The sequence below is a fragment of the Clavelina lepadiformis genome, chromosome 6, assembly GCF_947623445.1.
Source record: "Clavelina lepadiformis chromosome 6, kaClaLepa1.1, whole genome shotgun sequence".
Classification (NCBI taxonomy): Eukaryota; Metazoa; Chordata; class Ascidiacea; order Aplousobranchia; family Clavelinidae; genus Clavelina; species Clavelina lepadiformis.
Genome location: NC_135245.1, coordinates 7,063,973 through 7,090,300, shown reverse-complemented (window position 1 = coordinate 7,090,300; position 26,328 = coordinate 7,063,973). Strand labels below are relative to the sequence as shown.

The 26,328-nt window shown below is 35.1% G+C and overlaps 4 protein-coding genes across 4 annotated transcripts; 1 reads left to right on the top strand and 3 right to left on the bottom strand.

Annotated features, from left to right (window-relative positions):
* Positions 1-429: 429 nt before the first annotated feature.
* LOC143462325 (uncharacterized) lies at positions 430-13,721 on the bottom strand. Its single transcript, XM_076960444.1, has 15 exons — positions 12,959-13,721; positions 10,338-10,403; positions 10,160-10,227; positions 9,595-9,653; positions 9,326-9,471; positions 4,180-7,598; positions 3,943-4,093; positions 3,018-3,174; positions 2,344-2,460; positions 1,996-2,170; positions 1,658-1,794; positions 1,418-1,533; positions 1,099-1,250; positions 899-1,012; positions 430-674 (listed from the first exon to the last, which is right to left on the bottom strand). Exons 1-15 carry the CDS (start codon positions 12,992-12,994, stop codon positions 566-568), a joined length of 5,022 nt encoding a protein of 1,673 aa, XP_076816559.1. The 5' UTR covers positions 12,995-13,721; the 3' UTR covers positions 430-565.
* Positions 13,722-14,706: 985 nt separating this feature from the next.
* On the bottom strand, positions 14,707-15,393 carry LOC143462252 (uncharacterized). Its single transcript, XM_076960333.1, has 2 exons — positions 15,120-15,393; positions 14,707-14,982 (listed from the first exon to the last, which is right to left on the bottom strand). The coding sequence occupies exons 1-2, from the start codon at positions 15,300-15,302 to the stop codon at positions 14,707-14,709; spliced, it is 459 nt and encodes a 152-aa protein (XP_076816448.1). The 5' UTR covers positions 15,303-15,393.
* Positions 15,394-20,763: 5,370 nt separating this feature from the next.
* Positions 20,764-23,342, top strand: LOC143462710 (ferroptosis suppressor protein 1-like). Its single transcript, XM_076960961.1, has 8 exons — positions 20,764-21,037; positions 21,298-21,413; positions 21,505-21,630; positions 21,839-21,931; positions 22,160-22,271; positions 22,432-22,584; positions 22,777-22,977; positions 23,097-23,342. Exons 1-8 carry the CDS (start codon positions 20,854-20,856, stop codon positions 23,252-23,254), a joined length of 1,143 nt encoding a protein of 380 aa, XP_076817076.1. The 5' UTR covers positions 20,764-20,853; the 3' UTR covers positions 23,255-23,342.
* On the bottom strand, positions 23,334-25,674 carry LOC143462711 (serine/threonine-protein phosphatase 6 catalytic subunit). The gene has a single exon (XM_076960962.1). It carries the CDS (start codon positions 25,579-25,581, stop codon positions 24,664-24,666), a length of 918 nt encoding a protein of 305 aa, XP_076817077.1. The 5' UTR covers positions 25,582-25,674; the 3' UTR covers positions 23,334-24,663.
* Between the last annotated feature and the right edge of the window lie 654 nt (positions 25,675-26,328).

The window sequence follows — 26,328 nt, the reverse complement described above, 5'->3', positions numbered from 1 at the left end:
CTGAGAACGACAATGCTAACTGCTCTTTGGGCTTTTATTGGTACGCAATTCGGTAATAAATCAACCTTTTGAATGCCAAGAGAAGGCAGCAAAGCTAACTATAAAGGTCCTTTGGAACCATGCCCATGCGAAGTTTACAAATTCACTTGACAAACGTTTTATTTTGATCAAAAAACATAATCAGCTTTGTAACATTTACATCTAAACTAGTAAAAAATAGTTATCACGCTACAAATTAGGTATACTTCAGAACTGAGTCAGAGCTTTAGCCGAAAAAAAGATTCTGCACGGTGACAAAAACGCCACTTCCATTTCAATATGAGTCGTTTGAAATAATTTTATACCACATACTCATCGTGAGTTGACTTACTACCGATCTGGACATTGTAGGCCACATCGTCATCCATCCTGTACTGATGAAACACGAGGTAAGTTCAAATATTTTATTATAACGTCATATTTAGGCAGCTGCATGTGCAAAACTAGTGCCAATAAAGAAAGATTAAAATTTAACAAGTGTAAATAATTGTGCTATAAGAGGTTGAAATCACCCAAGTGTTCAGAGTTAAGTTTCTGTAGACGTCATGAGTTTCACAACAGCTTGAACAAGTCGTGTAAAGTAAAAGTGAGAATGCACTTTCACAGACTGGAGAGCTTGCATCACATTCGTCTCACTGAAAAGTAGCATTTTTTGAACATCACGGTAACCACAGTGCTTCTTAACAAATTATAAGTGGGTTCGCTTTTCTTAAAGGTTGTCCCCCCCATTAGTTTTGAAATAGGTAAAAAGTAGTTGAAATAGAAAAAAATAATTAGATTGTAATAAAAATAGAATGATGGCTTAAATCTCACCACACATTACATATTGCAAGTGGTGGCAGAAATATTTAAAACCAACCTGAACTTGCCAAACGTATATTTATCCTGCATAAATCTGTAAAATTGAGGTTGGAAGGAAGAGCAAGTTGATCTGTCCAGCTGATTTTTTAAGAAGTCAAACGATACTCTGAAGCTGTTTAAAGTATAACAGATTAAATTCTGCAAAACACAGTGAAAATTTTCTTCTCAGTGAAAAATTATATAATAAGGATCATATACCTGCAGAAGTTTGGCGCTCGACAGTGGAAATCTACAACTACTGTGGTGTCAACAAAATCTAAAGAACAATGGCTGTAGTCCATAGAAACATTTTCAAGTTCACGATGCAAGGTTTGCACAGCATTTGTGCACCTTGAAATCATACCTAATGCCTATAAAAACATAATAATACAATGCGTTTTACAAATACAGAAAATGTTTGAGTAAATATAACATAGAATCAAAGAAGAACAAAATATACAAAAGTATATTTGAAAAAAATTATAAAACTACTAAACTAAGTCTGAACAGCGTGAGTAAAGTGACATCTTAACATCACCTTATTTAGGTCATCCATACTCTTGTATTCAGCAACCAAACGATCACTGCTGATACATAAGGCAAGCAGTTTGTGAAGAAAATTATAGACATTTTTGTCTAATCTTGCAAAACCATCTGAAAGTAAAAAAGTAAATTCAAGTTATAGCAAGTGTTAGCATCACTGTAATCGAGCCATTGGTCACTGAAAGACAAAAAGGCCAGCGAATGTCCAAACTATTGCATAAAGGAAGTAATTAACCTGGTAGGGTGGAAGTGCAATCAAAAGAAGTAATGAGTCTTGAGTTGTTGAAAAAGATATGTACAATAAATGTGTTTTGAAGAAAACCAAATGACTTTTGATGATTGGAGTCTTGCAAAAGCTTCCATGGAATAAACCTGAGAAATAAATGCAATAAACTAAAAATAAAATATGTAAACATAAAAATAAGTCATGGTGTATCATGATGTCAATCACTGAAAAGTAAAGCAACAAACTACTAATAGAGATAAGATCAATAGAGATAAGACTAATAAGAGATAAAATCAGAATTATCAACATCTATCAGAATTATCAACATCTATCAACATCTGTGATACCGTTGCAAGTTTGTAATTATTCTTCTTTTCATCTTTGCAAGCTCCTTTTTTTCTTGTCTTTCTTCTTCCATTTCATCTTGCTTATCAATTGACTCCCACAGATTATTTCTTGCACTATTCCACTCCATGGTTTCAGAAACCAACTTGTGGTTTAGTGCAACAACATGGGAGAGTTCTGCAAAATCGATGCAAGTTAGTGATTAATTTGAACAGTAGTATCAAAGGACTGTAACGATATCAAAACAATTACACATTCCATTATTTGATCGATGTTCATTGTTCGTCTCGAAATTTGTTCATAACCATTTCGCCAACAAAACTATTTACTAGCTTTTTGTGTCAATGTACTTTGTTCTAATGATTCGATGTGCTTCTGATTGTCTTGATATTCAACCACCTGTTCTTCATCTGGGGGATCACCTTGCTCTAATAAGCACTTTTCTGTCAAGTCCAGGTCCACATTAGCTAAATATAAAAACAAAAATTTAATTATACATACAATTATGTTAACATACATAGACATTTATTGTATACATTTGAAAATTACAGTAATAGTTGCAATTGTAAACCGCATGTATGTCAGGCTAGTGTGTGTGATTGTGATGATGGCTGCAAGATGTTTACTGATTCCAATGCAAGTTGAAATTTACTATTCTGAATCTTAACATTCATAATATAGTTTGCTGACAAACGAAAATGCTTTTATTTTATATTTTTATGGACTATAAATGCTGTCATTTTGTATTTTTCTGGACTTCTCTTCAATAACTATGTTAAATATCGATTAAATTATTATTAACAATATACTGTAAATAATAAATACGCATTTAAGTCTTGAAAACATCCTTCCCATCAGTGAATTGATTATTGAGCAATTAAGTTAGATTGCATATTTATGCATTTATGAATAACATAATCCGTTTTAAAGAAACGTAAATCTTTTGAAAAAATTTTTAATTGTTAATTCTCGAGGAAAATTCTTCCGATTCTTGATACCAATCTTTCAACACAATACCAAATACCTGTTTCCATTTCAATGACAGCAGTTTCAAGAAGCTGCCGAATATCCCCAAATAAGCTCAAACGATTCACTATCGGATGCAGTTCACTTTCGATTGTTGAGTTTATAGATTGAGCAAGACTTTTACTAAGCTTGCTCTTAGCGACCTTCCAGAATGCCTACAATTAAATTTGAAAAGATTGGTCAATTACCGTAGATACTAGGATGTTTTATTTTTTCACCATTTTGGAATTTAAAAAAGCTTGGGGTCTCCCTAGGCGGTATTTTGGGCACAATGAAAGAATCTAAACTTTTTTTTTATTTATGACGTCATTTTGAGGTTGCACCCCCTTGTTGAAGTTTCAGTGGAGGTGCATTGTTCTAATTTGGCGATATCTTGGTAACCGATTGAGCTAGGGCCATTATCAAGGTGTCAAAAGATGCAGAATGGCTGGTTTCCTATAACCACTCAATACATTTTAATTGCATTTTCGCTCTAGAAAAAAAGTTATTTGAGAAAAACCTAAGTTTTGACATATTTTGTATGTTGGACATATTTTTCTCAAATAACTTTTTTTCTAGAGCGAAAATGCAATTAAAATGTATTGAGTGGTTATAGGAAACCAGCCATTCTGCATCTTTTGACACCTTGATAATGGCCCTAGCTCAATCGGTTACCAAGATATCGCCAAATTAGAACAATGCACCTCCACTGAAACTTCAACAAGGGGGTGCAACCTCAAAATGACGTCATAAATAAAAAAAAAGTTTAGATTCTTTCATTGTGCCCAAAATACCGCCTAGGGAGACCCCAAGCTTTTTTAAATTCCAAAATGGTGAAAAATGAAACATCCTACTAGATACGCTCTAGTAATGGTACTTTATTGAAGCAAGAAAATGAACCACAACCTTTCATGAAAGGTATGCCTGCCTTTTGTTAAAAGTACCTTTGTAAGGTTTTTACATTTATGGGCAAGATTTTCAATCTCTTCAACCAACTCCTCTCTTTCCATTTCACAACAGGATCGAATAGTTTTCATCAGTTCAGGATTTGAGGAATTAATTTCTGCTTCTTTTGACTCAATCTGTTTTTCCAAACTGCAGGTAGTGTATACCATAAAAGTTAGCGTTTAAATTTTAATAATTTCTAAAATAGGACTGAAACGAGACTGTGAAACACACACCTTTCCAACTTTTCTCGAACGGATTTGTTGAACTCTTCATAAATTGGCAAATTTCTTGATTGCATGAAAATGGCTTTAATAATGTCTGGTAAGGCATTTGGTCTCTCTGGTGCCTGGGAGGGAACAATCAGACTCCTACGTTGTTTTGCACATTTCTTGTTTGTCCCGATTCTGACGTTGGTGTATTCCCGAAGAAAGCTGTCTATGTTAATACTGCAAGTAGGGTCGTTGTGAAGCAGGACATTGTCGGTCATTGATGTGAGCAAAGAATGTGCAAGGTCGATATTTTTCACTGACTCGTCATTAGAACACTGACCCATATTGCTGGAAGACGACTTACTGGGCTGCAATTCCATGTAATTATCCTTTTCATCTATGATGTTTTCGTTTTTTTGCTCTTTGTGATCACTGGGGCTAATGCTGGCTTTTTCATCAACAGTGTCTGGACTTGGAAGAAATTTTATTTCATGATCTACAGGAAAATTTGGTGTCGACTTGTATAATGGTGTATCAAAGACAAATTCTAATGCATTATTTCCACAGTTATCATCAGGAATTTGTCCAACCACATTATCAGATTTGCTTACAAGCACATTAGGTAAGTGCATGATAGGGGATTGAACAGCAACTCTGTTTTCATTGATTTTATCAGCTTCAATATTTTCTTCTGTTGAACAGGGCTTATTTGATGTATTTTCAATTAGTTTTTTTGCGGGCTCGGTTTGATTTTCTGACACAGGCAAACCTACAGATGAAATATTTTTCGGCAAGTTTGCAACAGCTAAGGTGGTATTATTTATAACAGCATCTGTTTTGATGACATCATTAGAATGAAAAAATGTTTTTTGTTCTGTGATATCTTCATTAGTCTTGGATCTCTCATTTACATGTTCAATCGTTGGAAGAAAAACATCATCAATCTCTATTCTTACAGAGTTTTCCATTTTCGAATTAATCAGATCCTTTGTTACCTGCAAGTTGTTCGTAGGAAAACAAGTAAGCTCCATGCCATTTAAGGAAAAATTAGATTTGTCTAGAGCATTATTTTGAAATGATGGAGTAATACTTTTGGTAGATTTATCTTCCTCCTCACTCGCATGAGTTGTAAGTGATACTTCCAGAATTTTATTGGCTTCCACTATTTTGGAAGGTACAGCACAGGTAATATCCAAAGTATAATCAACAGAGTGATCCAATTCTTCGGATGAACTTGTAATAACTTGCGGAAAAGTAGATTTATTTGTATCTTCACCAACTTGGGTTGTTAGTAATACTTCCTGAATTTTATTGGCTTCCACTATTTTTGAAGGTACAGCGCAGGTAATATCCAAAGCATCATCAACAAAGTGATCCAATTCTTCGGATGAACTTGCTATCGCTTGTGGAAATGTAGGTTTATATGTATCTTCACCAGCTTGGGTTGTAAGTAATACTTCCTGAATTTTATTGGCTTCCACTATTTTTGAAGGTACAGCGCAGGTAATATCCAAAGCATCATCAACAAAGTGATTTAATCCTTCGGATGAACTTGCTATCGCTTGTGGAAATGTAGGTTTATATGTATCTTCACCGGCTTGGGTGGTAGGTAATACATTATGAGTTTTATTGGCTTCACCTATTTTGGAAGGTACAGCACAAGTAATATCCAAGGCATCACCCTCAGATTGAACTAACTCCATAGAGACAGTTGTCATAACTTGTGAAATATTGCTACTTTCAACACCATCTTTATTAATTGGTTTTTCCTCTATTTCGGGATCAGCTTCAGAAAAATCCGGGCTATGTGAAGTAGACACTACTGCTGACGTTCTTGCAACAGTAAACAATTTACAGGTAGACTCCATGGTATCTTTGTGAGTTTGGTTCAATTTTTCTATAGGCGCAGAAGCAGTAAAACTTAAATTCTTTGTATCTTTGTTAGGGGCAACAGTATGGGATTGCCTTTTTTGAATGACATCATCATACAAACATGAATTGTTTTTTGAAGGTGATTGTATAGTTTTACAGGTTATTTCAGTACCTTCTGTGGAATTTAGGTCGCAGTGGTCTCTTTCACTGTTAAATTGGGTTCCAATAAAGCTTTTACAAGTTATGTCCATGTCATCAAAAGTTGCCAAAGGTTTTGTATATTCTTCATTGCTTTGTGCCTTGGTATCTTGATAAGGTTCAGTATAGTTGTGAAGGTATGACGTTTCATTTTCCTTGTTGGCTAGCTTGTATTTCTTGGGAGGCGGTGCTGAAGTGGATGCCAGTTTTATTGGTTGATTGATGCACAAGGTCATAGTCATGTCATCCAAATGTCCTGAAGTTTTATCTAAAACATTGAGAGGCGGCTGGGACACCAAGTCTTCACCATGTGTTAATGATGCGGCTGTCATACCTTGCTTTGCAGCACTCTTATTGGTATCACAACACATCATCGCAAGTGAAGTTTGCAAGGAAGTTTTGGAAAGAAAATGAATGCTGTCTATCACAGTTTCTTCCATGCTTTCCTCATCCAAGTTTGTTTCCTTCAAACCCGCCAGCACAGTCCTTCTACAGTCTGTGTTTTGTGATGATGAGACGTCCAATTCTGCTTGGGCATCCTTGACCAAACCGCCGACTTCGAGACATGTAAAATTCATCGAATTGCTTGTGGTGTTCAAGTTCTGAGTTGTGAAATCCTGTGTTGTACTGCTTAGTTCGAAAACTTCGTTTTCCCCATCACTCAACTTTGGAAGCGTAACACAAGTGAAATCCATGAGACTTGTGTTAGCTTCAAATGGTGTGACAGGTTTCAAGCTAGCAGACAGTTTAGCATCGGTTATCTGTGAAATGTTTGCAACTGGGATTGTCATACAAGTTAAGTCCATACCTTGTGTACAAGGCTCATCCTTACATCTATTTGGCTTAATAGAGCTAACTCCATTTGTGGAGTTCATTGAAGGATCTTGCAAGCAGTTTTCTTTTGGTGTGTTCTCGGTGAAAGCGACGGTGGCTTCCTGATCAGAAATTTCAGTTTCCTTTTCACTCTGCCTACCTTTGCTTTTCCCAGACATACTTTGGTAACTCAAAGCACTGCTATTTTTCATGTTCGAATTATCAAATGAAAATGGTACAGAAATATCAACATCTGGTTTAAAGGCCTCATTAGACGGGCTGAAAGATTTTTGAGAACTTTTCAAAAACTCTGTTGTAAAGGAAAGTGCAGAATCAGCCTGCAGCTCTGTTGTGTCAACTTTAGACAAAGTTATCTTTGAATCCTTAACATTTGCTTCGTCATCATCAGTACCATCTGTCAGAAATGCTGGAATTAAGACGGGCTTTGTGTGTATATTCTGTTGAACAAATTCATCCTCTAGCTTCTTTCTTTTTGCTTCAAGATGTTCGCAATTCGATCTTGAAAGGTCACTGTAGGTTTTTTCATGTGCTGATAAAATCTGCATAAAATAGTAAACAAGTATATAAAAATAGCAAAACTCGCATTACATACCTAACCTGAGTTAGAAGACCTGCAGGCTTACTTGCTAAACCTAGTTATTAATTAGGACTACAAGAACACAGGCCTAAGAAAATGCAATAAACAAAGCTGTAATAAAACTGTTAAATCTACACAATAAATTGGTTAAAAAAATTAATATTTTCAAAGCTGAAAGTCTTATCCAGCCAAAGAGTTCTATTTACCACAAAAATCTCATATAAACATTCCTGAAAAACATTAACATTTACAGATTTCCTAGGCGGCATCTTAAACTTTCTCCATTTTTAACGAAATTAGTGATCCAAACTTTGATGTACATACACAAAAAGTTAAGTGCAGGTTAATAAATCCTATCTGCTCTGGAACAGATACAACAAAACACCCAGATCTTGTAGGTGCAATTGATGTTAGCCTTTTTGTTAGTTTGTTTTTGTTAGCATATGTTATCTTGTTAGCCGCAGATCATGATAGCTGCATATGTAGGAATTCAGATTTTTCAAAATGGTGATGCTCCAAGAAACAATAATGTCATGTCCATAAGTTTTTGGTATTCATTAGAAGGTTGCTTTTCTGTAGTCAACAGCACTCGTTTAACAAACTCTTTTAGGTCTTCCCTGATACTACATACTCCACTTGCTACTATCTCATCTGCTAGAGCAGTGGTTCCCAACCTTTTTTGGTGTCGGGGCCGAATTTCAAACTTCATAGTACGTATGGAGCTGCATGAAAACACTCAAGTAATTATAACGAAAATTTTAAAGCGTGAAATCATGTACCAACGAATAGCAACACTAACAAGAAAAATAACACAAATCAATTTAATGTCCAACTTGGCATTGGCTTTGAGCTTTAATAACTTTGTCAAAGCGAGGCGCAATTGTGGTTTAGGATTCAGGAGGCGGTTTATGATTCACAATAAGTAGACAATGGACCATTCACAACAGTATAAAGTAGGCTACAAGGTGTAACTGTAAGATGTAAAATGAAAAATTTGTAAACAATTTTGACCTAACGCTATAAATTTTGACCAATTTTTGACTTTTTTTGACAAGTCAAAAAATAATCGCCCTAATTATTACAAATAGATTTTTTATTTTTTGTGGGATTTTCAGGGGTCATTGAGAGCCGCAAGAAAGCTACCTTGGAGCCGCATGCGGCTCTAAGAGCCGCGGTTGGGAACCACTGTGCTAGAGCATCTCCAATTTTTTTTGGTTGATGAACTCCCAGCGATGTCTAAAACTTTTGAAGAAGTGGATTTTTGATATATATACAAGATAATGTTATAACTAGTATTAGCATGTATGTGTTGCCTATTGCGAGTTGGCATGAAGAAGACTGTGATTTGGTCTATCATCTCACCTCTCTTATGTCAAGACCAGAATAAGTGTGAACTATAAACATTAACTTGAACCCACCCAGAGGAACTCGGAAAATTACATCAAGCATTTCGTAAAAAAATTTAGGTAGTGTGAAGAATTTCTACCATGTTAATATTTGAAAAACATATTTTACACTATTGTTTTTATACTAAATGGAACCCTTTGGCAAAGTAAGATTTCAAACTTTAAAAAAGTTAGATTTTGAAACATTCTACCACGTATATCAAAGGTATGACATTTTACAATAAATTTCTTGTAAAGCGCAAGGTATGGTCGATAACTTTGTCAAGTTGAAAGATTTGCTCACTATTTCACTTCTGTTTTCTTTGTCCTTGTCATTTTGAACTATTGGGGCTTGAAGCAGCTTGGTCAAGGCGAGATTTGGTTCTGCTTGCTGTTTCTTGGATGAAAAATCTTTTGATAGCTTCGATATATTGCTGATATTCGTAACATCTAAGACAAATAGATATGTATCAATTCATAAAAAACAAAACCAGTGTGGAAAAGTTCTTTTCCTTTTAATGCTGAGATTATTCACCTTTGCTTAAAAATAAAGTAAATGCTATGTTAACTTACCAATATCCGAAGAAGGTTCAGGCCACTTTTCGGCAATATCAGCAACACGACTGATTTCTCTGGACATAATAAAACCATATTAATATTAATTATGTGTAATGTATATCTATATACAGTAGAAATCACCTTTAGAGACACCTAAAGAGTCCACTGAAAAAGTGTCACTATAAGCGAATGTCAATAAAGGCAAAGTTAAGAAAAATAACCACAGACGATCCTACATGTTTTGATTATTACTGAACCCGCTGTTCAATCATGGGCACCTATTTGAGGGGGGAGAGAGGTTGCGCTCCCCTAGGAATTTGGCAGGTTTTTATGACCAATAACATTTTAATAAGCTTGCAAAACAAGATTGATTTGGATTTAAACTCAGGCACTCAGCTTTAAAGAATTCAGCCAGCAATCACACATATAATGGTAATCTCTTTACTTGATATCAAAATTTAGAACTAATCTAACTAACTAAATGTAACTCACTGTGAAACGACCAAAAGTTTGCTTTTAAATCATCTAACTCAGAAGACCAAATGCAAAAATTCAAAACAAATAAGTTACCAACACTTACTTGACTTGGTAAGTATTTGCAAAACTGACTCTTCGCTTAAATCCATGGCGTGTTACATCTTCGTCAACCTAAAATAACAGTCTTAAGACTTATATTTATACATATATCATTAATTATCAGTAATATTAAAGTTTGCATAGCTTACAGCCAACATGATGGAAGTTAGTCCTTAACTTACTGCATTATACTCAGTGTTGGGATCAATATCAGCTAATGATTTTCGATGAGGTGACTTTTTCAATATCTACAAAAAAATCACAAGTTAGTTTTTTTGCATCTCTGGGCCAGATTGAAACAGTTTGAACAAAACTCAAACATTAACATACATTCAATAAAAATTACAAGTATTATGAAGGTTTGAATTGAGCAATAGGGTTTTTAAGGATGGGTAATTCAGAATACCGAATCCGGAGGATTCAAATTAAACTATTGGAATCCAAAATGCAAAGTTAAACCGAATAATAGGATTCGGTTTTAAGAGCATGAGAGTGCGATAGCACAAGTGAGAAAAAGTGAATGTGTGACACAAAAGCGAGAAACAATGCATGCGAGTGCATCGCATGCAATTGATTGAAGGAAACAAGCGTAGCCATTATTCGCACATATCACAAACACATTTGCATTTTTCCTCTTTTTTCTCTTATATTCTTTCGCTTTCTGAAGTTGCAGATCCAACCAAATACCACAGACAATTTAGACTGGTGGTACAACAATGCAGAACGGTTGCCTCTGCTAAAGCAGTTGGCTTTAAAATATCTCTGCATACCTACCACGTTAGCATCTTCAGAAAGATCTTTTTCCACTGCAGGGTTAACTGCTACGAAGTTGCGATCTAGTTTGACTGGGGGACATTTAGAAACCCAAAATGTATTGCATTGCAATAAACTTGTGATTTGATTGTGCTTTTGTTGTTAATAATAAATTGTTCTTGTTTCGTTGTTTGCTAATTTGCTAGAATAAAAAAAATTCAGAATAGGATTTGGTATTCGGAATAATTCTAGAATAGTAAATTATTCTGATTTTCCCATCCGTAGGGTTTTTTAATATCATTTAGTCCAAAGGTTTACAACCGCTGATCCCTGTAAATTTTTTGGCACGAAGAAAAGTTTGTATTGCTATTTACTTCTCTTGGTTATGAAGCCAAAAGAAAATATATATATTCTGAATGCATTATGAAATGCTTTTAAATCAGACTGAAGTAGATATCTTATAAGGAAACATTTTCTTATGAAGTCACATTGTGTGACGTTAGTTCAATATAGTAGTAATGAGCATGATGCTTGAGTCCAGTGCATTATGATGCAATAAGTTTAATCAAGATCAAGCTTGTTGGTTTTGATTGTTCTTTAGATTTAACACACTCACTGTTGTTCGCATGTAATGTAGTCCTGAGTCCTGTAAACTGTGTTAGATAATTAATTATTTATAGATTTGAGTAAGTTAGTAGTAGTCACTGTGAAAAAGACACAGCCATTTGGCTAGACTTCACATGCTCTTATGGTAAGCAGTGAATAAACGAACACTGGTCTGCCTAAGTGCCAATTTATATTTGCCATATTCATTCAATTTGTTTTGGTATAAGACTGAACCACTGTTTGATGAACCCAAGCAAATCAAGAATACAAGTTAACAACCACTGAAGTTTTTGATTCTTTAGTCTTTCCCATTTTCTAGTTTGTAAAAGTAAAACGCATGCTGCTTGTCGTGTCGTAGCCTATTAATTATATCATACAGTAATTGAAAAAAGACTACTTAATAACTTCCTTATCTAAGTATCTAGCAAGAAAAAATGTGAACAAATATCATCGTTGTGACTGCATTTTCTTACAGTGGTCATTTATTCGTTAACAGTTTCTTGTGACAAGTGTGCATGCCTTTTTTCAGTTTTGTTTTACGTTGATAGCTGCCTAAGTCAAACTTGAGTTACCACAACTTTCCTTTTAAAAGTGCTTGATATGGAATAAAACTTTATATGTTAACTTGCCGTGATGCTGAGTAACAGCCCTTCTGAGGAGTCAGATGACAACAGCGTTTTTCAGATCAACCAAGAAACGGAGTTTTACAGGACAGCATATTACAACGTGAGATATGCCACAGCAATATCTAACAAAACACAAAGAACATCGGGCGACAATGGCAATATAAAAATCTACGCCCAACTTAGTCAATAAAATTCAAGCAAGGAGCGAAGTTGGGTGCAATTCAACGTACACCAGGTGTAAATGACTTTAGTTTGTTCTATAACACAGAGAGCTATGCACTGCACAAAGTTGAGTTGGGGCAGGTGTAAACACACCTATAGACTTTGGTTACGTGTATAAAATTTTCAAAACTTTTTGCATAGTAATCTGAAGCATCCGGATGGTTTAGGAGCGTAATTTGTGTGAAAACTGATCTGAAAGTCCTATCTATACTATAGAGCAATAGATAGTAAAGATAAAAGATAATATAGATAATAGAGTAATAGATAGATAATTAATATACTATATTCTCTAGTGCAGGGGTGCACAAGTGTTCAAATTAATTTTATTGCATCACAATTTATTTCTAAGATTAGAATTTTGGTGTGAGGATTTTAATTAGAAATTAGCAGTAAACACTCAAGTGGCCCGCGCAATCATTCATAAATCGCATGTGGCCCTTTGGCCAAAAAGGTTGGACACCCCTGTGCTATACTGTCCATTCGAGAAAGCACCTACCTAACCAAATTAATGTCAAATTAGGTCAATTGGGCCTAATACCAGTAGTATAATACCAAATTTACAACATTTTAATACTAATTGTCAATAATTTTCTTACTGAAGAACGTCTTCTTTTCCTTGAGTTGTTTTCCATTTCACAATGTCTTAAAGTCAGATAACAGGCAGTGCTGCAATTATATAGTTGAGTTAGTTTTTAAACCTAGCCTATAGGCTAATACCTGTAAGCAGACTGAAATCTACTGTTTTCCGCGAAAGATCCACGACGGAAAACAAAACATAGTTTATATGCCAACAGATTTTGTCTTAAAATGTAAATTTTTTAAGTATCGGTAGGCTACATATGTTTCAGTCGGTGCGCATTTTAATGTTTAAAATTATTGTGCTCTATAGGCCTGCCACATTTGTTTAATTACTACAAAGTGGCGTTCAAACAACTACTTTTTGTTTGTTTATTTATTATAACTACAGAAATCGGCGTGATAACTGATGAGTCAGATATTCGGCGTGCATATTGTCTCGTGCGTACAGGTGTCACCTACAGTGGAATGCATGGCAACTGCATATAACCTCGAGATTTTTCAAGACTGTTCTTGGTGTATCCCAAAGTCGCCGAAAACGAGGGCCCACAGGCTTTGTGTTTAGGCTAATGTTTCTTGAAAACTACAAGATCCACCATTTTGCACACCCCGATTTTGGCCATCCTGGACCCCTGAAATCTTGTCGAAAAATGCCATGCATTCCAACCTGAGGTTTCACACTTTCCACTAGCACCACCATACGATAACCAATAACCATGTGTAGGCTTAATGTCTGGAAGCGCACACTCAGTGATGCATTATATAGCCTACTTACTAGACCCCTGCTACCCAAATTGTGGGTCTAGCCTAGGCTAGTGTAGTAGTAGAGCAAAAGTGCACAACCAGGGGATGCACGCGCAAAACCTATTGATATAGGCTACACTTTTGTCGCCTACTGGTGCACAGTGCACACCAATCTTTGAAAATTACGCTGTCTGGTGCATAAAAAAATTTTAGGCTACATTCCATACTGAGTTTTGGCAACACCATAGTACCCTATTCTTGGCTACACAGGAAAAAAAAGTGACTGAATGCGTTCCAAAAAAATGGTTATGAATATCCCGGTATTTAGCCACTACCAGCTGGATAAATACAGTCCTTCTTGCGGCTAAATACTAGTCTGAAACGACTAAATCCTTTCCAATCGTGTTTGGTTATGAATATCCCCATATTCAGCCGCGAGCGTCCTAGTTAATGTAAACCTGGCTAAATACTCGCCCATATAGAACCTAGACCAGCCTGGGATTCCCTGGCTTAATCCATGCCAATTGAAATGTCGCACTTGAACATCACGTGACCAAAATGCATAATTACCAGTCTGACAAAATTTTAATTATGTATCCTTCCAAAAAAGTCAAAGAAAAGAAAAAGCGATTACTTTCAAAATTCACAATCGGCTTGATGCCGTCTACCACAAGCTACGAGAACAAAACTAAGGAAAATGGCATATAGTCAACTAAAAACTATATAGGCTACAAATGCAATAATAATAAAGTTTTTACAATAAACTTAAAGAAGGCAAACAAACATTCCTCGTTTCGAAATACTGTAATGTAAACATTCAAGCGAAATTATTATTATTTAAAATTATTATTTTGGTTAATGTAATAAAACCGTATATTGCATATGATGCAACAAGTAAAGACATTCGGACAAGAATCCAGGATAAAATGTACACAAAGCAGAGATAATAGACACAAAAAATTTCAGATTTTCCTAAATCAACAAATTGCAATTGGTCAACAACAACTGATCCGGGTCCCGGATCTCATTTAGTACCTGCACACAAATTATGTGGCTGTTTTCGATCTTTAACGAGCTTTACGCTTCCATCATTCATAAGCTTGATGACAGTAGATAGCTCTTTAAGAGAAGAAACCGCTTCTAGTTGGTTCATAACTTTGGAAAATTCCATTAGGCATACACACCCTGTTTCACGGCACAATGACCTTCCCTCGATGAAATTACAAAATCGTAACCGGCACTTGTTCACCATGTTTTCTTTAGAGGAATATCCAAAGAATATAGCAATGTCGGTTATGCACTGCAAAAATAGAGAAAACGTTACAACAATAACGTTGACACGATTTTGTATCTTATGTTTACTAACGACAAAAAGCAGAGCCTGTTGTTTAAATTTTATGCTTAAGTTAATGAAATATCAGTTAAAATCACACTTACCTTTTCTTTCAACTTGTATGATGGGTACTTTTCTAAAGTCTTCGCAGTGCGTTCGTCACCAGGAAATTTTTTGATAACTTCCATCCTCCTCTTGATCGCTATTAATGACATTTCTTCCACCTCGTTTGCGTGATTTTTCTTTTTCAGAAGTGGCGTCATTGTGAATTTATTTAAGGCTGCCATTTGGTTGTTGAATCGCTTTCGGATATGGGCAAATGAACAGGGCTTCACTGCCACAATGAAAATACAAAATCTTGTTTGTTAGATCCTAACTCACAACCAACCACTGTTCACCTCCACCAAAAACTGCTGCATCGCTGTTCCAAAAAATCTTTCAAGAAGTCTTCTGTCTTTGAGACTGAATGGACTGATATTAGTTCCAACTTCTTGAAGAGATGAAGGCAGATCGTATACTGTGACTGTGGCAACTGCAAAGTGCACATATTGTAAATTATTCGTTAAAATGGTAACGCTTATAAATCCTCTATATTTTTTTTTAAACTATGATAAATTATTTCAATTGCGCAAAATATAGCACTATACAAATTACAAACTTGTACACAATACATATATAATAGGTATGTATTTTTATTATAGTATGTATTACAGTAGCCATGGCAGTTACCAACGTAATGAAATATAATAACGCAAAAGCAGTGCAGTAATCACAAACTTTGCTTTTTAAAAATGAAGACAGGTTTACATTTTTGACCGTAAAACTAAGGGCTATAATTTTGGAACAAGTTGCAAAATTTACTAAGCTTACGTTAGCATTAAGTCTCTAATACAGTACTCAAATACAATGCATATTATATCTATTGTAATAAAATTTAGTGTGTACACCACCAATTAACGCTGCGTAAACCGACTTTTACATAATAAAGTAACCAATCACCAATGCAATAGACAATTTATAGCCAAAAGTTTAATCATTTAATATCACGAAGCTCGTTCCTCGTGTTGGTACAACAGAATGTAAATCGATTCATTTTTGGCCGGACAACAGCCAGACATATGTGCAAATGGAGTATATTGAACGTTTTGAACTAGCTTTGGTAATGCTACTGATCAGTGTTTTACATAAAAATATGCCCCTCCGGTCTCCTTCATAACAATGTCGCAAAACTTGAAAATAGTTCGCAACGGTTCATGGTTGCAAAATAAAACAGTCTTGGCTACATTACAAAGCTTTTTTTGTATTAGCAATCGCACGCAATTCAAGCATTACTGCGTTATGTGTAATGTCGTCGTCGTCCTCTGTTTTTGCTTTTTCTACGAATCATTGATTACGCATGGAATCACTCTGGGATCAAGTCCGAAGTAAAAACGTAACGCGTAACTCACCACCGGCAAACGAAATTAGTTACAAGGAAGTCTTGCAAACGGAGCAGAAAGCTTTTGAAACTAAGTTGTTTTGAACAGCAATAGAAGTTTTAAGTTTAATAACTTTGCTCCCACAAGTTATGAAGTTTTACAATAAAAATGGAATAATCGGTTGCCGCAAAACAAAATGCCACATATGTAATGCCTGGAAAAACAACAGAATTGCCAACAAACCTTCAATCCCTTTAATGAAAGCTTCATGCAAACCATTCTTGAAAGCGAAATTTCGTAACCAAAGGTCCATCTCTGCAGTGTGGTGTTTGAAAAGAAAGTATTACTAGACTTGTGTAAGACATCATCCGCAAAGTTGTCTTTTATTGGTTGGATTGTTGGATACTTCCCAACTTATTTTGAAACTTTTTTCTTTCCGGCTAAATATTCTCCAGGTCTACCCAATTCTCTCAACTTCCTTTTTCGTGGCCAGTTAGTTTGCCTGCATGTAATCGTAATCGTTAGCCGCAATACTTTATGCATAGTTCTCCAAAAACTTGGTTTTGTGTGCTAAATCATGAAGCTCTTTATTTGTAGAAACTGTACCAGCTATCAGATTGCAAATTATGCATGCAACTCCATTCGACTTTACCACAACCATTTGCGGAAACATGTTCGCGACTCTAGTTTTCGTTACGCTTGTCAAAAGAAAATTACAGGAAGAGATAAATATTCCAATTCCCTGGCACAACCTAAAAAATAAAAATTGTCCAAGGAAAGTAAGTCTGGGTGCAAACAACCTCAACCCAGAGATTATGTTTATGTAATTGACCCTACCCCAAACTCAAAATGGCATCAAACTTGCTTTACCTCAACATCAAAACACAAACAAGCAAACCTACCTTGAACATTTTTGTTGTGATTGTTAGCCTAGATGTCCTATTTTTTTGTGAAAAGTGAATGAAGTATTTGTAGCACTTGTGTGCGTTGACATTTCCGGATTATTTAAAAAAGCCTTTACCATTTGGGGAAAATAATTTGGGTAATGAAATTTGTAAAAAAATCTTGGCCTACTGTACTTACGTGGGAAAACTTTTAAGTTCCTTCGTCCTTTTACAACCTTGCATTTAGTAAAAAACTCATGAAATTATAGCATTGCAGGGATAAGAAAGTTTTAAACAGTGACGAAATGTCACCATCTAAATATTAATGTGGTGTTCATCGCGGTAACAGCAACTATTAAGCCGGTGACTCCGACTGTGTCAAGTGGCTGAATATATTACGTGACACGAATGACATTAAGCCACTTGATTTGCACTTGTAACGAAGTAAACGCCAATCACATCGTACACTGGGTTTTATTTAGCCATAATAGTTTCCAATGCATCGGTGGTGCGTAGTTAGCCATAAAAAGGCGTTGCGAACTGTATGTAGGCAGGTTTATGGTACTTGGACCAAAATAAGGCGTGGGGAGTGTTTTTTTGGACGAAAGTGGCATTTTATTAGTCAATGATGAAAATTGTGGACTATTATCAGTCACTATTTTTTCCTGTGTAGGCCTATATCTTCATCTTGTATTGATATTTGATCATTGTCGTTGTTCAATTTTCATTGAAATTGTGGCGCCATTTCCAAAACAATCATTGATCGAAGTACAGCACCAATCTTTGAAAATTACGCTGTCTGGTGCATAAAAAAATTTTAGGCTACATTCCATACTGAGTTTTGGCAACACTGTAGTACCCTATTCTTGGCTAGGCCTATATCTTCATCTTGTATTGATATTTGATCATTGTCGTTGTTCAATTTTCATTGAAATTGTGGCGCCATTTCCAAAACAATCATTGATCGAAGTACAGCGCCCTCAACCGTTTCATTTTTCAATACTTTTGTAGGCATTTGAACATCCTATAAAAATAAAATTGCAAAGTGAGATTAAAAAGTAACGAAAAATTTTACAGTTTGCATGCCATAGGCACCCGCAGCTTATACGCACATTACACACGTGCGTAACCATTTTCAGCTGTGTTTTCTGAACTTACGCTTGGAAACTTTTCACCGTCTCCGTCACTGTGTTGGTTTCCGAGTGATACTCATCACCTCTTATTGGATACATGATATTTATCACATCTACGTTGCTTGTTCGATTTGATTGGTTTACTCTGGGTTCTGGCTAACCTCAGAAAAAAATCTAATCAAATCAACAGTCTTTTTATTGTGTAATAATATGTAATCATTACAACGTATTGTTATTAAACAAAGTTACTCTTTGCTTCGTCTTGAATAATAATTTTTTAAATATTACAAAGAACATATGAACCAACCATAACTACAGTATTTTACGTTGTGTACTACCCATTACTTAACACCTGTATAGTAAGGGAGATATAATGGACGCTGAGGAAATTTGTACTTTTGTTATCGTATCGTGTGGTATAACTATAAACGTGTGTTTATAAGTTTAATTAAAACTTGACTAATAACTGTAAATGCATATGTCTCTATAGTAAGTTTTCAAAGGAAATTTCCAAAACGTAAACATACTGTATATGTCATAAATCCCTGGGGTGCACAAATAAATCCACAGAAAAACAAGATCCGTAACGAAATTGTACTGCCAACTACCAATTTGTGTTTAAGATTGCTACATGACTGTGGTCGACTGTGCTTGAGGGCAAAATGGAAAATATTGTGCCTTACAGTGAAAACCTTCAAGAATGGGGCCCTTGGATAAAAATCTAAAGGCGCTAAGTGGCTTGGCTAAGGGATCTACGTCACTCCATGTTTATACAAGTAGAACGTAACAATTAGTTCCAACGAAACTCGATAAGTGTAGGAAGCAAAGAAATCTCTCCGAACAATAGGCCCGTTGCTTTAAGGTCGTTAGAAAATCTACACTTTAATCCGATGATTCCGTCAGCAGATAATATAATACATATAGGTTCTATCAGGTAAAAAGAGATAAATGAAATTCCTGTAAGAAAGTTTGACCTATAGTAGAAGATTTGTGTAAATTACTTGTAGGCGTATTTTTACGAAGGTTATTGAACTTCTTCCAAAGTATAAACAAACTAGCTTTCACAATAATAGATAGGTGTGTCAAAATATGGGGCTTTTTGCGTAAGTAGACGCAAAGATAATAGGTTTTGTCAATTTTGTGTATGATGTTTTCAATGAGGTTGTGTATCGCATAAACAATTTGCGAGACTGCGAGAATATGATTAAGTGCATAAAATGAGCGAAATGCTCTACGCCAAACAGAAGACTCGATTTCTATGCAGAATCTCCTGTAAGCTATTATTGCGGTCGAATGTCGGTAGCATAATTGAAATTTGTCCGTCACACAGATATACACAACCCTACATTGGCATAAGCCATAAGTGGTTGGCACTTTTAGGTCGTTATATAGAGCAAAGCGGGTAGCAATAGCATTGAGTTCATTTCCGTATACCGGTAAACAATTTAGAAGTGTTGGAAAAAGCTCGATTTCAAAACATATTTGATTTAGTAAAACTATTTTGCCCATTTCTAATAAATAGACAGAGGCAGCGTTTGACTGAACACAAAACAACGTAATTTCAAATTCTGTGAAAAAGTTTAGGCCTAGGCGGTTACTACTTCCTTATAGGCTACAGTCTAAAATGTGTAGCTTATAACAATGCAACATGACCGTACTTTTCATAGTACGCGAGTATTGCCAATGCGAAAACAAACGGTGTAGAACAGTAGGCTAACTAAAAGTTTGATTTCGGTGTTAAACTTTGCAGTGGTGGGTGGAACTGCCATATTTCGGTATTTTTAAGTTCGTTGCTTGATTTATGTTTGCTTAAAATTCCCTTAAATATTCACGAATATTTTTGTTTTAAAATATAATCACCAATCATGATGACTTGCAATTTTTTGATAGCCTATGCCTCACTGGTTCCAGAGAAGGGAGAGCAAAAGGGACAAAATACTGAAGTTTACTCTTTTTCTTCATTAAATGTCTAGAAGAAAATTTTAGCCCGCTAATACTATCTCAAACAAGTATATACATTCTTACAAAAGGAAAATACTTTCAAATTTATATTTGGCAATTACGTGAAAAATTAAAAGATTTTTTTCAATCGGTCTCACAGCTATTTGAATGAGTTTACATCGCATTTGTTATGTTTAAATTCAAACCGTTTACAGTCCTATAGCCTACTTGTTTTGTAATGATCATTGACTTTATTTTGATACCAGTACTGTGTTCAAAGACCATCTACTAACTTATAAGTTAAACTTATAGGCTATACTTGATAAATGTTGCCTAGGTTGTGGCACATTTCGTGCTTTTATTTTTTGTTAACATGTGGTTATTATGAGTAGGCTTATAGAGAACACCTTATGTAGTTTTTCCAATATAAATGTATTTCTTTGATATCTGTCCTCAATAAAAATGGGATGTGGTTCCTCCAAGCCAAAGTCTCTCTACAAGCAAGTGGTCATTGTAGGTGGAGGTTACAGTGGCTCGTATTTGGCCTATCTGCTTCAAAAGTTTTCCCTCTGTGAGATTATTTTAATCGATCCTAAAGATTGCATGCATTATTTCTTTGCCGTACCAAGATGCATCGTGGAACCAGGTATACTATACGAAAAAAATGTTCGGTTTTTTGTTGGCTACGTTTTTATTGGTTCCTATCCAAACTTAAGTGCTGTTTGTGGTGGCGGCAAAGGTATAGCCATCACCAACAATGCGCAAATGTGGGATTAGGAGACCAATAACTTTCTTATGAAACCTTGCTACAAAGTTACGCTTTGTGTGATAAATCAGCAAAGTGACCCAGAAGACGACGGAGTTACGTTAAGCTGTTTAAATTTCGTGCTCGTGTACCTACTGCAGAGTTTCTCAAGCATAGTTTCATTCCTTTCGAAGATTTTGTTAAAAAGTTTGTTAAAGGAACAGTAACCTCAATCAATGCAAAAAAGAAGCTTGTACTTGTGAATGGGGCAAGAAAGGTGCTTTTTAATATTGTATTTGGTTTGATTTGGAAGCTGGATAAGCCTAAAGAATATTGAACGTCGCATTTTATGCACTTCTATTCTGTAGATTCCGTACGACTATTTGGTGATCGCAACGGGCAGTTCCTCGTCGTTTCCAATAAAGTTAAACAAAACATGTCACGGAGCTTCCAAAGAAGATGCAACAAATTTGTACAAAGCTTTTACTGAAGAGGTATTTTTTGTGTTTTTATTTATTGCATTTGCATTTGTTTTTTATTTAGCATGTCGTGTTTTCAGAACGTAGATATTTTACGAAACTATTGAGCTTTGACAAGAAAAGTAAGCGCAGAATTATCTGATACATGACTTTAGAAAAGTAGGTAGTGCTTCACAATATGCACTATTGATCAACTTTATTTAAATTTTCTTTTTATTGCTAGATGAAAAGGGCTCCGGACATCATACTTGCTGGGGGAAATTTACTTAACATAGAAATCGCCGGAGAAATAAGAGCAGATTATCCTGACAAAAAAGTAATCAAGTTATTTATGGTATACCTTGATTGGCACGTTTTCCCAAAAATTTGTAGCCTACCTACAAAGCCATCGTATAATCGACTTTTTAGTTCTATATACCTTCATGTAATTATCGCTTTTAAGTCATGACATACCATAGCCCTATTGCATAAACTGACTTAAATATTATTTCACCTTAATGCTCAATAACATTCTTCAGTTTGAATACAAACTTTTCTCTGCAAGGTGTCCCTTCTTTGCAATGAAAATGAGAAGTTAATATGTTCGAGTTTGCCGAAGGAATTGGACGAAGAACTACGAAAGTTATTGTACAAAAAAGATATTGACCTTGTTTCTGGTAGGTACATTTAACATGGGCCTATATTGCCTGTCTTTTTCAACTTTTGCGGTTTGGCTACTTATTAGCCTACTTTAACTCCATGTTTGAACAATTTGTGACTATACATAAGAAGAGCAAATTGGGTAACCTCTATAGTCTTTGAATTACCCACTTGTAGAGAGTGAAATAACTAACTTCGAGTCGCTTGTATCGAACAAGTTTACCAATGGACAACACTTGGAAAAGACTAATGGAAAAAAGATAGAAGCTGATCTCGTAATAAACTGCAATGAACCAGAACCTTCAAAAGATTTTTGTAAAGAAGCATTAGGTAAAATGCAACGACATAATCTTGGTTATAACTAATGTCATTTTGTCAAAATTACGTCCAACGCATCTATACAAAGCAATTCAATAAATCACAATAAACCATTTTTTTATAAAGTTTCAAAAGCCCATGATCTATTATATTCTCACTATACTTTAGTACACTGCAAACAAACAAAACATGCATGGTTTGCAGGGGAAGCGCTTTTAGAGTCTGGCAAAATCAAAGTGGATTCGTTTAAGGCACGTGGCTGTGAAAATATTTACTCGCTTGGAGAGGCAACAGACGTAGAGGAAGTGCTGACACCATACAACATTCAAAGACAGGCAGAATACCTAGCTTCCCGCATACAAGCCGAAATTAGTAATGAAGAATTTACCGGATCGTATCAAAGCAGTAAGTAGGCTATAAATTTCGCATAATCTAGTATCGTAACGAGCAGTCGATGACGAACTACCTACGAAAATATAAAAAACATTGCTCTTTTACAGAAAGTTTATTTTTTATTGTTGCAGGTGAGTTTGCGTTGCTAATAGCGTTCGGTCGTTACGACGGCGTTGGTTACGAAAACGGCAATTTACTTGATGAGGATGACGTTATGGAAAAGAAAAGCGCGACTTTTAACGTTGATATAATCTGGAGTAGTTTGGGTCTTCATCCTCCTGAATTATAGATGGTTATCCTCTATTCGGTGTTTATAAATTTTTCTTATTCGTTTGTATGGTCGATGACGTCAAATACACATTAAGGTTATATTCTGAGTTAGAACGTGTGGGTAATCAAGTTCAGATTCTGTGTCCTTTGCACTTGGTATGCAACTACGTGGAAAAGAGGTTTGTTTGAAGCAAAAATTTCCAATTATATTTACACACAGCAAAATGAAGCAAAGAGCCTTCAGCATAGCACATTGTTCAAAAGGCATTAACTAGTGATTTTAAAGATGGAGAATAACTTAAAACAAAACTAATGTGGCCAATGTGATAACTAAAAACTTCATGACATTAAAAGAATATAAACTGAAAAGTAACATTTATGAAAAATTCAGAAAAAACATACAGTTCCAAAACTCATGTTTTACACGACATGGAAATGTGATGGAATTTAAAACAAAATTCTAAGGAACGTCATTTTTAGTACATATAACAAAATATTAGCATTTTAGCAAAGGATAAATGTATTTCAAAGGGCAACGAGTAACCTCAGCATTTCAGTATAAACCAAAACATCAAGCAAAAAGGAAGCTTTAAATAGATTAGGACAACATTAAAGCATGTACTTAGTAAAATGGATATCACCTTCAGCGTATGAATACTTTGATCAAGTACAGTTGTTATAATGACATCTTTTTAGTCCATGAAAATAACAAAAAAAATTCTAATGGAGCATGCATATGGGTAATATTGTCACACACCTTGCTTTCAGTGACTAGGCTGATAAAGACACATAATATTTAGTAACAAAGTTTATGTCTCACAATTTAAATACTCTGAGTTCAACAGTAAACTCAATAAATACACAGCACATGGCATATAGTTAACATAAATAAAAGTTTGTGTGGTATATCCAAAATTTGGTGCTTTAAATCTATGTATCCATCTTAAACAATATATCGTGAACATTGTTGTATTGTATGATTATATGTATACATAAACATATACACATGGATTACAACCCTACAACAAATGATTTTGATTTGAAGACTTTGTTAATGAAGACAAGGCAGCCAGGTAATTTAGCTCAAAGAATTAAAATTCTACATGAAACTTGTGATACTACATCAAAATAAGCCATTCATAGCACAGAAATGAGTTATCTGTGGAAGTATAAAACTTCATATACATATATACTCTTTGCTGTATTTAGTTGCATCATCCAGAATATCATCCAAAATAGTAGCATCATCCAAAATATAACATTAAATGCAGATGCATGTTGCAGTAAATATAAACTCATTGATTCACAATGCCCAACACGTGTTGAAACCTTATTATTTTAGCTCCAAGCAAAGCCTTACACTCAAAAATTCAACAGATTAATGATTTATGGAAAAACACAGTGGAGAAAAAACATAAAACAGACACACTAAAGAAAGTAAGGTGTGGTATTCCTCTCAGGAATAACCCTCATGTTATCAGGAACTGCCCGAAACAGCTTTGCTTCCCTATCGTCCTTTGAATTGATAACCAGGATCGCAGCAATGTTGCCACATCTGTAACAGTAGTTTGGAGCAGACCAAACTGTGACTAGTTTCTCATCAAACATATATTTATACCCTTCATGCACCAACTGATGAGCACGGCAGATGAGTGAAAGGTCATTGAGGTGAACAAATTCATTTGTGACTTTTGCACCAAACAGCCAACCTGCACCTCGAGGCGAGATTGCCCATGTATCGACATCCTCCGGATCAGACCATACAAGATCACAAAAAGCACCTTTGTGAGGGATTTCCTGCTGCCTATCTATAGTACGAATTTGATCAAGAGTTTTTACATCTGGGGAAAGACCTCCATGGACACATAATATTGTAGAATCGATAATAGCTGCAATAGTCAGCAGATCAAATACTTTAGTACAGTATCTCCAGGCATTGGCATTGCCATATTTTGTCTGGCATTCATCATAAAAACCATACACTTGGGTGATCTGACGACTTTCATGATTGCCCCGTAGCAATGTAATTTTGTCAGACCATTTTGCTTTGAGAGTAAGCAGGTATGTAAATGTCTCCAAACTGTAGTATCCTCTGTCAACAAAATCACCAAGAAATATATAATTTGTTTCAGGTATTTCACAGCCATTTTTAAAAAGTTCCAAAAGGTCATAGAACTGCCCATGGATATCACCACAAACAGTCACAGGTGTAGACACTGGCTGAACATTTGATTCTTCCAAAAGCAAATCGCATACGTAGTCACAAAGCTTTTTTAAGTCATATTCTGGGAGATACTTGCATTGCTTTGCAGTTTCAATCATTCGATCCAAGTCAAGCGGCATCATGACTATTGTTGGCTCAAGTTCAGATTAAACTTGAATTAAGATAAAAACAATAACAAGGTGAAAGCATACCTGCTAACAATAAATGATCTTTTTTAGAATATTACTTCACCTTAAATGATGTAGCTATTTGTATCACTATCAAGTCTAGTTCACTTCTGCATGCCCACAAAAAAACCAGTAATGGATACATTACAAATGTTGTTGCAACTCCTTTGATATTGGTATAAGTAACTAGTGTATAAGTTAACTAGATCCTATCTTCTTTCGTGACATAATATTATATAGGGATGTGCTTTTGCGAATATAATCGGCAAATATTATCGGTATTCGACCAACTAATGTCCACTATCAAGTTTTCACATCAAACTAAGTGTAAATCATGTTGATCGATCCATAGTTCATCCATAGATTCATTGCTTTTATTAAATCATAAATGATGTTGATCATAAAAAATGTTCATTTTGCTACACGCTTTTATTGTTGAAGTTATTCACTTGCAGTAAAATGAAAACGCATAAAAAGTTTATAGTTTATTCCACTGCACAAGCACTTAATGTAATTCAATTAAATGTTACAATAATGTACAACACACAATAATTTTAATATCGAAGAGTTTTTTTAGCCGGCAGAATCGTGTCAACCTCAATAGTACAAAAAGGCAGAATATAACAACACCTCAGAAATTAATTTGGTCATACCTAGTTTTAAAAATAGAGTAATATAACAAATTTTATTTCATTCAATAAG